The 15,969-nt window shown below is 36.7% G+C and overlaps 1 protein-coding gene across 1 annotated transcript in view; it reads right to left on the bottom strand.

Annotated features, from left to right (window-relative positions):
• The window catches only part of Map3k15 (mitogen-activated protein kinase kinase kinase 15), a 116,084-nt gene that overhangs the window by 87,453 nt on the left and 12,662 nt on the right, over window positions 1-15,969 (bottom strand). The window contains 2 exon segments of the mRNA XM_038316187.1: window positions 8,490-8,513; window positions 10,700-10,839. Of these exon segments, the coding sequence (XP_038172115.1) occupies window positions 8,490-8,513; window positions 10,700-10,839 (164 nt within the window).

Raw genomic sequence — 15,969 nt, 5'->3', positions numbered from 1 at the left:
AATCCCAGGCCTCAGTAACATGGAGGCAGACTAAAGGCACAAAAACAAAATCTATTTATATAGACTTCTGAAACAAACATTTCTGCTGAAATCTTTCTTGCCTTACTGCTTTTGCAAACCTATCTTCCCAAACAGCATATGAGTAAACTTTGCTCTAGTCCTGCTGAAATCCTAATAAGGTGTGAAAACAGCATTTTGACAAGCAGGATGTGTGCTATGACAGGTTCTTGCTCCAGAAGGCAGAGCCAATGGCAGCAGGGACTGATGGAAGGCTTCCCTGCAGCTAGGAGAGGAGCTGAGTTGGGAACAAATGTTTAGCTACTGTTAGAGAAAAATAAGAAGAAAGAGAGAAAATGCATGAACCCTGAAATCAGCTCAGTGAGTTTAATAAACAGGACTGAAGAGACAGCAGGAATCTTAACACTTGGAGAGGTAAAAATACTTCCTTTGAGAAAATCTTTCAGAAACCATCCCAAAGTTTAAGAAATTTGTCAGAAAGAAATTGGGACTAATGACTACATTTTTAAAAGTAATTCTGAACTCCAAATGAAAGTAGCCTTTTGAGTGTGCTGCTTTTCTTCTTACAAAGAGGAAGAGTGGGCCCCATGCATCTTTAAAGGATGAAAGACATTCAGATTTTTGTAGGTGGACAGATAAGAAATTAAGAAAAACAATGATTAGTATAACATATGTTCAATAGTGAACTAGGATGAGTTATTTCAAACTGTTATAAATGAAATAATCTTATGAATCCAGCTCATTAGAACAAATTTAACAAAGGCAGTTTAGCTTACTCCATGAAGAGGTATCATAACTAGTATTCTGGTGACATTGATATGTAAATCTTCTTCTAGATACTCTAAATATTCCTAAAAGGATGATTATGTAGAGCAAATGAGGTAAGGAGGCTGAGAAACAACCTCTGTGTGCTGTGATTACCATTAATGAATGGCAAGCAGCAAGCAGGAAGTATCATATGTACCCTAGCAAAGTCGCAGCTTAGATTCTTAGGCACTTAGCATTTTAAGAAGAGCTTCTGGTCAGAAAATAATTTCAGATATGCAATAAAGACAAATCCAGATTTTAAAAAAAAGACCTCAAAATGGGTCACAGTGGTGGATAAATGTACATAGGCTTAGGAGAGAGAAGAAATAGAAAGTCATAAAAGGAAAAAACAAAGTCTTTAAAGAGACAGAGTACAAACAGTCATAGATGAAAAGGAGTAAAGAAAAATAAACCACATAAAGATGGAAAATTCACAGAGTCTGGATTATGTATATTATTGTGTTTTCTTTGAAAATTTTGACTGTGAATGAGCTAAGTAACCAACAGTTATACTTTAAAGGTATCTTGATTTTAGAATTTGATAAGGATATGTTGCTTTGGAAAAGAGGTTCTTCTTTTGTTTCCACAGAGCGTTGAGAACCTGTGGAATCCTTCCAGACTATTGTAGTTTGATGGACCAAGACCCCCTGAAAGGTCACCTTGAACACCTCTCAAAAATTACTTCACCCAATAAACAGCAAGAAATAGTTTGGAGAAGAACTATGCCCATATCCCTAAATATTGTTTATAAGGTTTGTTTACATTTAAATGGGGATATGCTATAGATATTTGCATTGGTATGGATCTTGATTTATTGATATAAATTTAAGGTCAATTTTGTTATACTATGTATATGTATTTCTGCTCTTGACTTTAATAGTCATGTTAGATTTTCTAGATGTACAGAGATATATTTCAGATGGATAGGCATTCTTCAAACCTTTCAAAGACTACAGAATATGGCATTTAAAATGTTTTAAGAATTTAGGACTTTTCAGAACAATGAGACACATCTGCTCCTGGCAGCACCAATAGCTACAAGAGGAAGGTAGACATCGATGAGGCTCCTTATGGAGTTGTTTAGCCATTTGGGTAAGAAACTGCTCTTGCCTGGGCTACTTGATGAACTGAACATGCAGGACCCACAGAGAAATGACTGCTGAACTGGCCTAAAGGTGAGACCATCCTTTAAGGTTCCTGTTTCATGGAAGAGTCTGACAGACATTCTGCAGAACACAGAAAAAAGTGACTGACAAACTGCCAATATAGGCAGAACTGTTTTTGAAATTTCCTGCCTCATGAAAAAGTCTGCTGGATACTATGAGCCTGTGGCTGAAGACTGGATGCCCCAATGGTAAAGAAGAATTTTGGGTGACTGCCCAGGCAGTGAGATGTCTCTGTCAATTCTAGAGTTTTGAAAGTTGCTTACGATGCACCTCCTATTTATTTAGGTAATATTATATCCTCCTGGAGTTTTTGATGGAGTTCAAGAATTTATAGTTATAGCTTTCCTTAGTTATGATAAAAGATAAAGTAGATATAAATATTTTAACTGTAATTCTTGCTTGATAACTGTTTTGTTATATGTAATTTTACTATGTTAAAGTTAAAACCTTCCTTTTAAAGTGGAGGTGATGTGGGATTCTCCTCTATATGCTGTGATTACCATTAATGAATAAAGAAGCTGCTTTGGGCCTTTTGATAGGGCAGAACTTAGGTAGGCAGGGAAAACTACACAGAATGCTGGGAGAAAGAAGGGCGAAGTTGGGGGAGAAGCCATGTAGCCCACCAGACACTGGGAACTTTACCCGGTAAGCCACAGCCACGTGGCAATACACACATTAATGGCGATGGGTTAAATTAAGATATAAGAGTTAGCCAATAAGAAGCTAGAGCTAATGGGCCAAGCAGTGATTTAATTAATACAGTTTCTGTGTGATTATTTTGGGACTAAGCAGCCAGAAACAAACTAGTGGTCTCCTTACTACAGTAGCATTAATTTCTCTCTTCCTGTCTTTCTCCCTATCTGTCTCTCTTTCCTGTGGATATGATATGACCAGCTGCTTTTCTACAATGATACAAAACTGTACCGTCAAACTGCAAGCCAAAGTAGACCCTTTCCCCATGAAGTTGTTTTTGTTAGAGTATTTTATCACAGCAACAGGAAAAGAAACTAAGATATCACATTTGATAATTTTGGCTCCAAAGCCATGGCAAACTTTTAAAAGTAAAGAGGAAGAGGGAGGACTAAAAAAAATTCTCTTAGCCTTGAACTTAGGTTTAACCAAATCTATATGTTAGAAAATATTTCCATAATTTAAAACATTGCTGTTGATATTGGCAGCATCTGTTTCTCAAAGAATTTTCAATTTATTGGGATTATAAAGATACCCACTTAAACAGGAACAATTGAGTTTCTCTAAAATCTTATTTTCCAGAAAGAAATAATTACCTAGTCGAAAGGTCAAGAACCAGATTAAGTTTTTAATAAAATGGTACTTTTAAATAATGTGATCCTATTTTGGAAATTTAACTTTTTTTTTCAAAACAGCTGAACTCTGGCATTAGGACATGACAAGTGAAAATGAGGTCTAGCATTATTTCAACAATTTCATCTATAAGCATAAAATGGAACCTATACCAGCCTATAATTCTTTTGGGATTATAGAAATAATATAGGTCACAATCTCTCCTCTCTGTTAAAGTTATGTTGCTTTTAGTTAATAAACCCTCAACTCAATTGAAACAAATTATCTCTGGCTCATCAGCCTGAGAATGTATTCCTTACTCTTGAGGTTCATATGACGTCTATTGTTTCTGCAGTGAAATGCTTATCATGTAGTGTATACCCAGGTGCATTATTCAGATCCCCCTCAGCTGAGAGTTCTTCAGCAGACCAGCTCTACTGTTAGACTGTTCTGGAACTTTGTCAGAGGCAAAATGTACCTCATCCACTGCTATACTCCTTCCAGGGACATAGGAATACAAGAATGACAACACAGGACAGCGACAGCACAGAAAAGCCTTTCCAAACTCAGACCTCCCTGGGAACGGGGCCACTGCTATCACTACCAATGAGCCAGCATCAAAACTCCACACATCTCTGCTCAAAGGCTTCATTCCCTCCACTTACCTAGTGTGGACTTCAAGGCCACTTCTTAATAAGCCACTTGGACCCTAAACCAAGCCTCAAACTCTGCTTCTAGTGATTCATATAAATCAACCCATGAAAAGGAAAATTAGAACAAAAGAAGTTACAAAATACCTTTAGATAATGTACACTACTGACAAAGTACCAGAAAGTTCCAAAATTTAATAGACAAAACAGCCTCAGGGCTTGTTATATTTTCAATCTTTTTTTGTTCATAAAGATGCACTCTTGATCTGTCATAATATAAATACACTAAAGATAAAAATACAGCAAAGGTGAGAAGTTGTTTTCCTAAAACTCTTGACAAAAAATCTTGTAGTTTCAAATACTTGAATTATGAACTAAATGTGGTATTAAAAGATTTTTGTGAAAAGTGCTTTTTATAATCAATTCAGAAATACAAATTAATAGTTCTATTTATAAGAACAACCAAAAGAGTAAACTTTAATTGAATTTAAATCAAGGAGGTAAAAAAAATGAGTATTCTGACAACGATGAAACAGTGCTGTCAGAAATGAAATAGAAAAATAGCCCATGTTCATGGATTAAAAAATGCAGTATTGTTAAGAGGACATGTTTGTTATGTTTCACATTGCAGTTGCAAAACACCTCAAAATAGCAACTTAATGAAAGTTTTATTTTTGGCTCTTGGTTTGAGGATATGCTCTTTCATGGTGGAGAACGTGTGAATGTCCAGCTATGATAATTTCCAGCATTGGAAAGAGGGGAGCATAAGAATCAAGAGTTCAAGGTCATCCCCAGCTACATAACAAGTTCAAGGTCAGCCCTGGCTAAGTGGGACCCTGTGCCAAATCAACAACAAAAAATAATCTATAAAGCCTCTGATGAGGGACTTGGCTACAGACTATATGAAGATCTTTAACAATTAATAGTAAGTATACAACCCAATTTGAAAAGGGAGAAATGACTAAAAAGAAATTTTATCACTAAAAACTGTAAATAGCTAATATTAATAAGAAAATGAAGATGGTCAATATCACTAGTCAGTATAAAAATGTAAATTTAAACCACAGAGCCATCACTTCATAGACACTAGGAATTGGTGAGGGTATGAGAAAACTGGACCTCCCAGCTCATGTAGAAATACAAAACAGTACTTTGGTATCATTGTGACAGTTGAGGTACATACATACATACGCACACACATCTCAACTCAGAAATTTCACTTTTGGTCTCTATCCAAGGGGATGAACATATGTCTACATAAAGACTTGTACTTGGATGTTCATAGTGGCACTATGCAAAGACAAAAAGTGAGAACAACCTAAGTCTATTATTGAGGAACATAGAGAATAAATGTGGAATATCTGCACAGTAGAATGCTATTCATCAACAACAAAAAAAGATAACTATGAGTGTGTTACATCATGGATGAGGTTTTTGCATTATGCTAAGTGAAAGGTACAAACTAATACATAACATATGGTCCATTTATAAGAAAAGACAAATCTATAAAATATGCAGAGATTAATTTCTTAAGACTAAGAGTGAGAATAAGGATTGTCTGCAAATAGACAGCTTGGGTACTGATGTGAATATTGCAAAACTGGATTGTTGCAATGGCTTAACAACTCTGTAATTTAATAAAAATCACTAAGACAGTGGGCTTAAGATAGGTAGAATTTATGGTGTGTGGATCATATCTAAGGAAAGCATAAAAAATTTGGGCCATGAGAATATGAGCATTATCTGAAAAGGGGTGAACACAAATGGTTCCCAAAGAGCAAAGGAGCCCAGAACAGCTGGGAAGGTTCCAGTCTGAAACCTACGGTTGGGTTTATAATGTTTCAAATCCCTACAAGCATTGCTCCTAAAAGTGAAGACAAGTATGCCTACCCCTCTTTCATATCAACTTCAAATCAATGCATTTAAGGCACAATTCTAGAACCAGCAAACTGCCCCCTGAAGACCTCAAAACAGCTTGGTTTTCACTTATATACAAATTATTTTAAAGATACGACAGGATGTCTGCATGCTCACAGAATGGCATTTAGTCTGTACCCGACTAACGAGCTTTACACTTCACTATGACTATGGTGGTTGTGGTGGTACTGGTGGAGGTGTGCCTGTGTGATTAATCCTTTCAAAGTGATCACAAATCAACAGTTCTTATCAGTTTTTCTCTTGTAACCTGTATGTTGTATGTTATGATGTTATATGACTGTAGGACCCAATCCACAGACAAGGGATATAGAGCAAACTCTTCTTAAAATTCAACCAATTTTCTTTGACATTCTGCTTTAATGTTTAATTACCATTAGCTGTAAGCTGCCCATTCTGCTGATGCAAACCATTCTTCTTTGCCTTATTTCCATCCCATCTGCAGTGCAAAATTAACTCTCTTTTATTACCAGAAAGAGGATAATATTGGAGGATGAGCATGAATGCAAGCACTCCCTGGTTTATTTCCCTTTAGTCTTTCCTAGTTGATGTTATTTTCTTTCCTTCAAGTTATCTCCAGTCATTCTCTATAGTTCTTATGAATGCTGTGATACTTTATACCTTCTCAAGCATTAGAATACAGGGCACTGAATTTTAATGAAATGCCAACTGTAGCAGAGATGGCTGTTGCCAAATCCCCCAGAGTAAGTTATTTCCAAACAAACCACACTGGAAAAATGAGGCTAACTTATACTTAGAATTACTACAAATGTTAATAGAATTCCTGGGTGATTAGAAGAGTATGCCAGAAAGGCACACATGTTCTCATTTCTTTTCTGAAGAGGAACTCCAAACCACTCTGTCTTATTTTCTAAATATGCCTGTTTACAAATCCATGTTCCAATGGTAATCACTTTGTTTCTAAAATGTCATCCCTGGGTGGGGAAGGAAGGCTCACCTCATGTGGGGAATTCTGTTGGTGTCCTGAGCCCCTTAGCTGCTCAGTGGGACCTTCTGTGAGGTAGTCACATAAAACTCCTACTCTCCTAAAGAGCGTGCCCTGCTAAGAACTGAGATCCTGGATCCTTTCCACCATGTCCCTGCAGGAACTCCAAGTAGAATAGGAGAAGTGGCAAGAAAGCCTTCCATTCTAGAAGAGCTGGTGGGAAAGAAGCTGTGATCCAAGGGCTTATTCCTGAGTCTAGGTTACGATTTCTCAAAATACAATACCATATATCAGAGGTTGGGTGGGAAGAAGCTTGGGGTACATTCAACAGGAAGGGCTAGAGAGATGACTCAGCAGTTAAGAGCACTGACTGCTTTTCAGAAGACCTGGGTTTGATTCCCAGCACCTACATGGTAGCTCACAATCATCTATAATTCCAGTTCCTAGGGTCTGATGTTTTCTTCTGGACTCCATGGACAATGTATGCACATGGTACACAAATAGACATGCAAACAAAACACCACACACTTAAAATGAGTTCTTTGCGGTTTTTTTTTTGTTTTGTTTTTGTTTTTTTTTTTGAGATAGGGTTTCTCCGTTTAGCCCTAGCTATCCTGGAACTCGCTCTGTAAACCAGGTTGGCCTTAAACTCAGAGACGTGTCTGCCTTTCCCTCCCAAGTGCTGGGATTAAATGCATGAATCACCACTGCCTGGCTGAAATTATATATATAATGTGTGTGTGTATGTGTGTGTTTGTGTATGTGTATGTGTATAACATATATTTACATGTTTATAAATGTATGTTTACATAAATAAAAATATATATGTAGAGTAATTCTAAGACATTTTTGAGGAGGCGAGCTGTTGTAATGTTTTTCAGGGCGACAGTTTCATTAGCCTGTTCAAAGCAACATGGTGATGAAACTCTCCAAGCACAGTAACTTGTTTGATGCATATCTGGAGACATCAGTACTTAAGGAAGAAACAGAAGGAAATGAAATTCTATTCCACTTCTTTTCTACTGTGTCAGAAGTCAGGTGTGGCCCCCATATAAATTGGGGTACAAATTCACATTCCTTCATTACCAGAAAAACTTTGGTGGGCAAGAATGGAATGTTGGCCTCCAGCAAGGCAAAACAAAACAAAACAAAAATGAGCAAACAAACAAAAGTCTTTTGTTGACTTCAGGAAGAATGACCCAACTCAGAAGAAACAAGCAGATTGTACCAAGTTCAAAGCCCTAGTGAGTAATGAATACATACTTGCCTGACTTGACCTTTTGCCCCACTCAATGAATGGCTGAATGGGTCTAGATCCACCAACTGAGTTGAAGGACAAGCTATTTCTGGTTGTTTTCTTACAATCAAAATCAACAGGCATGATTTTAAAAAGAATAACCCATGTGGGATGGTAAGATAGTTCAGCCAGTAAATGTACTTGCCACTAAGGTTGAAGATCCAAGTTTAATTCCTGGTACTTACATGGTGGAAAGATAGCACTAACCCCAACATACATGCAATAGTGCATGCCCTTATCACTATGTCATACATATGCAAAATAAATAAAAATATTAAAAAAACATTACTGCTATCTGGAAGATCATTAGTCAAGCATTTTACCAATCTACATAAATATGGCTGAAAATCTTAAAATGTAATACTTACTATGTTTTTTTGAGTAACCATATCCTGAAAAGAAAAAGAAGATATGAATATAAATTTTAAAGTCAATTCTCATAAGCCAGTAGTCTCTCCAGATCAATGGTTTAATCATTTGGTTTACCCTTTGAAAGCTTCAAACAGAATGAAACTCTACATTCAAAATTCAGATGCCAAGGAAAACTGATAATTGGTTAGCTCTGCAAATACTGGGGGAGATGCATACTTAAAAAACATTCTCAAATATACTAGAGACACATTTATTCATATATAGTTTATGATCTCACTTTGGGGGGCTTGGTGCCCTGGTCCTTGCCTTGCCAGAGAAGACAGTAAAGCACTATGCTTCAGCTTGAACATTTCTTGAACGGACTAGTACGAAGGCTTCAGGCCATCCCATAGTCAGCCTTCTCACAGAGAGTGTTCTTCAAACCGTCCTGACCCCCGCTGGAGCTGTCTGGGCATGCTCAAAGTATAATGACAACAGTGTTTGTTAACTTAGCATGCAGACTATGCAGCACTTGATTGTAATATTTTTACACTGAAACCCGACATTTATTTTAAAAGAATACATAATTAAATAGCCTCCATATAAAACATTTATTATACATTGTGACATTTCTGGTTTCAGGTAATAAGTGCAGTCTCCTGCTTTTGGTGTATAAATGGCTAGTCATTTCCATTTTTAGGAAATAGTTGTACTACTAAAGAATTTGCAATCTCCACAACTGTAAAACAATAAAATAAAACTTATTATGTCATAGGATTTTATTGAACGTTTTGCTAAAACATGGTTGAGGAAAAATGTACACAATTAAGAAAATACATTCTAACTTCACATTTCTCAAAATATAAATAATCAAATTTTCATATCTATAATTCCTAAAGATTTCTAAATACAATTTATTTAATGAATAGAACTCCATACATATAGATATATAATAATTTAGATTGTTTAAAATCTTTGGAAACTTCTATAACGTAACATACGCTGACAAAAGTTTCTTTTTTTAGTCATATGAATGATTTCTGCACAATATTGTCCCGAACTCTAATTACATGGTACATTTTAATGTAAAGTATATATAAAATTTACTATATACAAGTAATATACTATATACAGGTAAAATAATGTTATAGATATATGTTATATATCTGAAACAGGTAGCATTTGTTACAGGAAATAATCTCTAATCATTGCAAAAACCAGAAAAATCTGGTTTAATATTAAATCTCAAGAAACACAAACATCCAACTTTGGTACCAAATTGTATTGCTATATACGCATGATTTTTAGTGCTGAGGGAGCTGAACACTTAGGAATAATATCTGTGAAGTCAAACGTTCTAAACCACTGGTTCTCATCCCTGGTTATAAATGTGGGAGATTTAAAAGATAAAAATGGATCTGGGTCCCACCCTCAGAGACTGATATTTCTGATGTGGGTGTGACCTAGGTCTTGGGACATCAACCAGCTCTTTGGGTGATTTTAAAGGCCAGTCAAGGTTGAGAGGTGCTGCTGTAAACAAACTAATATATTGCTCTTAAATTGATTTCACACAGACCAGGATTACCTAGCTACTGCTAAGATACTCAACACTAGTCAGAAAAGATGAAGTTTGGAACAATTCGGATTAGAAATTTACATTTTATTAATATATTTTAAAACATTTTAAAGTACTATGCTATCCAAGAAAGCTTGCATGAAGCTTGCAAAAACCACATTTTTTAAATTCTCAATAATTACCGAGTTGTGCAGGAACATACAGGTTTCCACAGTTAAGCTTTCCTTTCAGATTAGAGGAAAATCAATGAAATATTGATTATGTCTATGCTAATTTTTTGCTCATTTTGGTAACCATTAGGTTGTCTTCAAATGATTAGTTATGAAAGTTGAGAACTATTTTTCATAATGTGTATATTTGATGAAAACAGCCCATGAGGGGACTCAGAGCCTTGTGTTTGCATCAATGGAAACTAACAGATTTTGCTTTTGCTTCCTTAAGCCTGAAGTGCCGGGTGCCTGCAAAAGTTCAATATAGCAAGGATGCACACACAGCAGCCAAGGAGTTTTCGATGGGAGCTGGAAAGTGTGGTGGGAAGGAAGAAACTCTACAAGTGATTCGTTAGTACATCTTCAAACCTCCAGTGCTAGAAGTTATACTTCAAATGGACATAAATTAAGTATCCAAAGGAAGGTAAACAATGCTCCTTACCTTCAATGACAGAGCAGTGTCTGCATCAGTATCATAGTACAGAATGACGTTGTTAGCCATGTCAAAACTCTCTCGGACTCCCAGGTGGTAGAAAAGGGAAGGCTGTCTGGAGATATCACTCATGTCCACGATCGCAACATCTGGGATGAACAAGGAGAAAAGAGTTGCGAGGGGCTGAGATGATCTGTGTACTTAATTATTCTGCCTGCTGCTGATAATCAATAAGGATTACAGCAATTTTGTATTTCTACCATCAGCTTTTTACATAAAGTAGAAGTGAGGAATGATTTAGCTAGGATTACCTCCCATGAACGGTAAAAGAACAACAGTAACAATTTTTAAGAATGAAGAGACTAATATATATGTATGCATGAGTATGTATGTGTGTGTAAAGACACAGACACGCACACACTTTTGAGACAGGGTCTCACTATGTAGCCCTGGACAGATGGCCTAGAACTCACAGAGGTGAATTTGCCTCTGACTCCCAAGTACTGGGATTAAAGGCATGTGACACTATACCTGTCTTGTTTTCCTTTCTTAAGTGATAAGAATAAATTTTCACTTAGAACTTGCTGACAGATTTGTTTTCAATGGTGGTGGTTCTTATAAATAGATATACAAAAACCACATGTTGTGGAATATTTGTATACTATATGAAGATATGCTGCTGTGATTGGTGTAATAAAAAGCTGAATGGCTAACAGCTAGGCAGGAGAGTATAGGTGAGATTTCTGGCAGAAACAAAGAAGTCAGAAGAATAAATCTAGGCATGCAGGAGATGCCAATGGGATGCCAAACAAGTCAGATGTATGGGACAAAGGAGCAGTAGCTGAGTCACATGATAGACTGTAGATGAATAGAAACAAATTAAATTACAAGAGCTAGTTAGAAAAAAAGGCCTAAGCTAAGGCCAAACTTTCAAAATTAGTAAGTTTCTAGGTCACTATTTATAGGCAAGGGGTCCAAGAATGTCCAAGGATAAAAGCTCCCTACAACTGGTGTCCAACATCCAGCACATAAATCCATCTAGGGACTGAAAAAGCTGGGGGAAAAGTTCCAAATAGGCTGGGTGCTTGCAGTGTACAGAGGTGTGTGTGACTCTTTTAAGAGCCCCTGCTACTGGGCATCTATCTGAATGGGATTTATAAGCAGTGTGCAGCATGCTACTCAGTGGTGGGAGACGAGGTAGAAATGCCTACCACAGTGTGAACCCAGAAACTTCCCAGAACTGGGTCAGATAGACCCGCTCCAGGCCAGGTCCTGCAGACATGAGGCTTCAGTCACTCTCACCAACCCCAAGGGGACATAGCCAGCTGGCAGGCCATATGCTAAGTGGAGCCACACAGTGGAGGACCTTGCCACTGCTTAGTAGTTTAAGGTTTGGCTTACACATTCAAAGAAGGCTCCAGATGTGCAAAATGTCAGGTCCAGACCAAGAAAACCTCTAAACAGATATAGTATGCTTAAAAATGTGCTTAGATGCTGAAGAAAGAAAAGAAAATGAGTATAGACAGTCATTAAAAATAGTATAAAAATAATAAAGTCTTTAAAGAGTAAAATAATAAAAATATAAGCCACATTAAGAATGGGAAATATTATAAAACAGGAGTCTGGAGCCTGTTAAATTAAACCAACCTATATATTTAGAAATGAAAGTCAGAAAATATATTCCATTGGGGGAGAGGTTTTGCTTTGGTTTCCACAGGAAACAAAAGGCTATGGATTTCTACAAAATTAATAAAAGACCAGATTTGATGGGGGAGACCTCCTGAAAATCTTGGCTACAGATGTAAAGAAACAAAAAAACTACAAGAGGATATACTGATCCCTCAACATGAAAACAGTCCTGAGACTAGATGAGACATGATAAATCTTGTTGACTATCGAGTCCTCATGATTTATGATTACATGCCATCTTCTCTTATGGCATGGATAGAAGTTTGGTTATATAGTCTAAACAGACTTATAAAGTTAACATGACTTTTACCTACTCAAACACAGAACAAAAATCATCTTTAGCTGACTTGTACACACTGCACATTCCATACTTGTATTAATACATATATGTTACCTTTAAAAGTTTGTGTGCTTAAGAGAAAAAGGGACAAAACAACAGACACCAAATGAAAAACATAGTCCAGGTAATCCAGCCTCCCAAAAAGCTTCTGTTGCAGTTTCCTCAAAATTCTTGCATACAGAACAACTTTAAAGCTGCTAGCTGAGATAGTTCAGCCTCAAAGAGTACTCCAGCCAAGCTCTACACTTTCCCTTCACACAGAGGCAAACAAAAAATAATATAGCCAGCTCTCCCAGGACTTGACCATTGTCCCAATTTTCTCTGGGTCCCCTAGAGATGTTTCCCCCAGAGAATAGTAATCGGTCTAGAGAACAAGATACCCACATATCCAAGAGGTTGGGTGGGTGGTTTTTGGTTGTTCAATGGATTATGAATGTTTTTCATCCTTTAGGGGAGCTAGTTCAAGTTGTTATCGGTCATAGTCAAGGAAGAAACTAAGCAAAGAAGATCAGATTGAGGGATCTCATCCTGAAAAGAAAAGGGAGATTAGGAATGATAGGATTAAAAGGTATATTATTGAATATATTTTTAAACTAAAAAAGCAAATGCTAGCCTTAAGTATTTTACATTGGTATGAATTTTTGTATATTGTTACAAATTTAAGATTATTTTTGTTATACTCTTGTTTAAGGTATTGTACCTATGAAGCTCATTTAATAATGTAATATAGATTTCTAGTCACTGAAAGCTATTATTATAAATCATTTAAGATAATTAAGATGTGCAAGTTAGTAGCCATCTATAACAATCAAACTTATAGTCTTATTAGATATTAAAGGTCAAACAAAGACACTGTACATAGATATATTGTCTTCAAATGCTTCAGAGATCTACAGACTATAGCATTTAGGATGTTTTAATAACATAAGGCTTTTCATGACACTGAGATATATCTGCTCCTGGCAGCACCAATAAAGAAAGGATGATGGGCATCAAAGAACCTCCATATGGAGTTTGCTTTCTATCTGGCAAATCTAGCCATTTGGGTAAGAAACTACCCTTGCCTCTTTGTTGACAGTGTGCTGTACAAATTGGACAGGCAGAACACAAAAGAAGGTGACTGCCAAAGTTTGCCAAGGCAAGGTATGACAATCCTTCAAACTTCCTGCTTCACAAAAAAGTCTGTCAGATATTCTAGGCCTGAAGGCAAAAGATGAATGCCCCAGCATTACAAAGGAGACTTGGGTGACTGTCCAGGCAGCCAAATGTCTCTGTCATTTCTATAGTTTTGGAAGTTGTTTGCTACACACTTCCTGTTTACTCAGGTAATATTATATCCTTCTTGGGTCTTCAATGGGGTTGAAAACAAGATAGTTATAATTACAGTTTTCCTTGTTACTAAAATTAGAAAAAAAAACCTTACAAGATGTGAAGTGCATAAGGTTGAGAGACATAAAAGTTTAAGTTATTTATCTAAGAAAATAGGTCTAAAAAGATTATTTTTAGGATGATAATATAAGTTATGATAGAAAGTGGTTTAGGCATAAATTTTAGACTCAAGATAGGAAAGATAATATCTTCTTTAAAATTGCCAAATACAACTGGATTAAACATTGAGCATATAATCATTACCTGATCATTGTTCTTATTATATATAGTTTTGTTGTGTTATTGTTAAACCCTTTCCTTTTTATTTAGACAAAACGGGTAAATGTAGGATATTTGTACCCTGTGTGAAGAAGTGTTGCTGTGATTGGTGTAATAAAAAGCTGAATGGCCAATAGCTGGGCAGGAGAGTATACGTGGGATTTCCAGCAGAGAGAGGAAGTCAGAGGGATGAATCCAGGCTCATGGGAGACACCAATGAGTCACAGAACAAGTCAGGATAGAGGAGAGGTAACTGAGCCACATGAAAGAATGTAGATTAATAGAAAAAGGTTAATTAAGTTATAAGAGCTAGTTAGAAAAAAGCCCAAGCTAAGGCTAAGCTTTATTAATACTAAGTCCCTGGGTCATTATATGCTGGCTGGTAGTCCAAGAAAGTCCAACAAGAAAGCTTACTACAACATGTACCTATTAGTGAAAGATAATGCAGTAAAATCCATGTGCTTAGCATTCAAGCACAAGTTAGACCCCCATATATCCCTCCGATCTAGCAGAGAAAACTAATCTATTATGTATCACTTATATGTGCACACTAAAAGCTGAATGTCTATATGCCCACAAAATTCATGTGTTGAAACGGAACCCCTATTGTGACAGCATTTGGAGATGGTGCCTTTGGCAGATGATGACGTCATCAGGGTGGAATATGCATGAATGGAATCAGTGCCCTCTTTTATGAGGCTCCAGGGAGTTGAACTGTTCTTTCTACCCCATGAAGACACTTGGACAAATGCCGACTGTTATCAGACATGGAATCTGCTGGTACCCAGAACAGAGAGATAAATCTGTTATTTGTAGATTACTTAGGCTCTGATATTTGGTTCCAGCAGCCTGAACAGACTATAATACACACAGTATATTTTTTTCATATAACTTTATATCTATTAATACTATCATAGTTGACAAAGTCTTTGACTTTCTAGTATTTGATGTTATTCAATTTGTGTTAGTGTAGTTCTTACATTTTTATTTCTGTATAAAATTCCACTGCATGACGACTAAATCATAATTTCTTTACCAAGTCTACACATGGAGATATTAGTCAGTTTTTCTCTTTCCTATTTCAAGCTATTACAATTAGCATCTCTGTGTCGCTACTTATTCACCTCGGGCATATAATGCTCCCTGAAGGTATGCCCTGTGGTAGAGATCTGTTCAAAGTAGAGGGTCCACTGGTGGCATCAATACCAGCATATTTAAAGTGTCTTTAGTAATGGTTGTCTTTTCAGAGCTTGTGATTTTCAAAGGGGGTGGTGGCGGTGACGTAAAAACTTCATGTCTGCTGGGCGTTGCTTCCTCGTCATGAGTAGAAAGGCATAGAACTGTGTTCAAAATTAGGCTTGTGACACTGTGGGTCACTGAAAGGCCATCAAAGTACTGATGAAACACAACAGACTAGAGCTGTAGGCAGGAGAAAACAAGGTGGCAAGTCAAGTCATATCAGCTCCAAGCAACAGTGGCTCAATACTGAGACACTTGAGAGACCTGAGGTCAAATGTCACTAAGCCCTGAGTGGGCTTTTTATTCTCTTAAAAGTGTACTGCCACCTGCATGCCAGGCATTATGCTCAATACCAAGGGTACAG

Source organism: Arvicola amphibius, chromosome X (assembly GCF_903992535.2).
Source record: "Arvicola amphibius chromosome X, mArvAmp1.2, whole genome shotgun sequence".
Classification (NCBI taxonomy): domain Eukaryota; kingdom Metazoa; phylum Chordata; class Mammalia; order Rodentia; family Cricetidae; genus Arvicola; species Arvicola amphibius.
The sequence above is the reverse complement of the archived record's forward strand: the minus strand, read 5'-3'. Positions and strand labels throughout refer to the sequence as shown.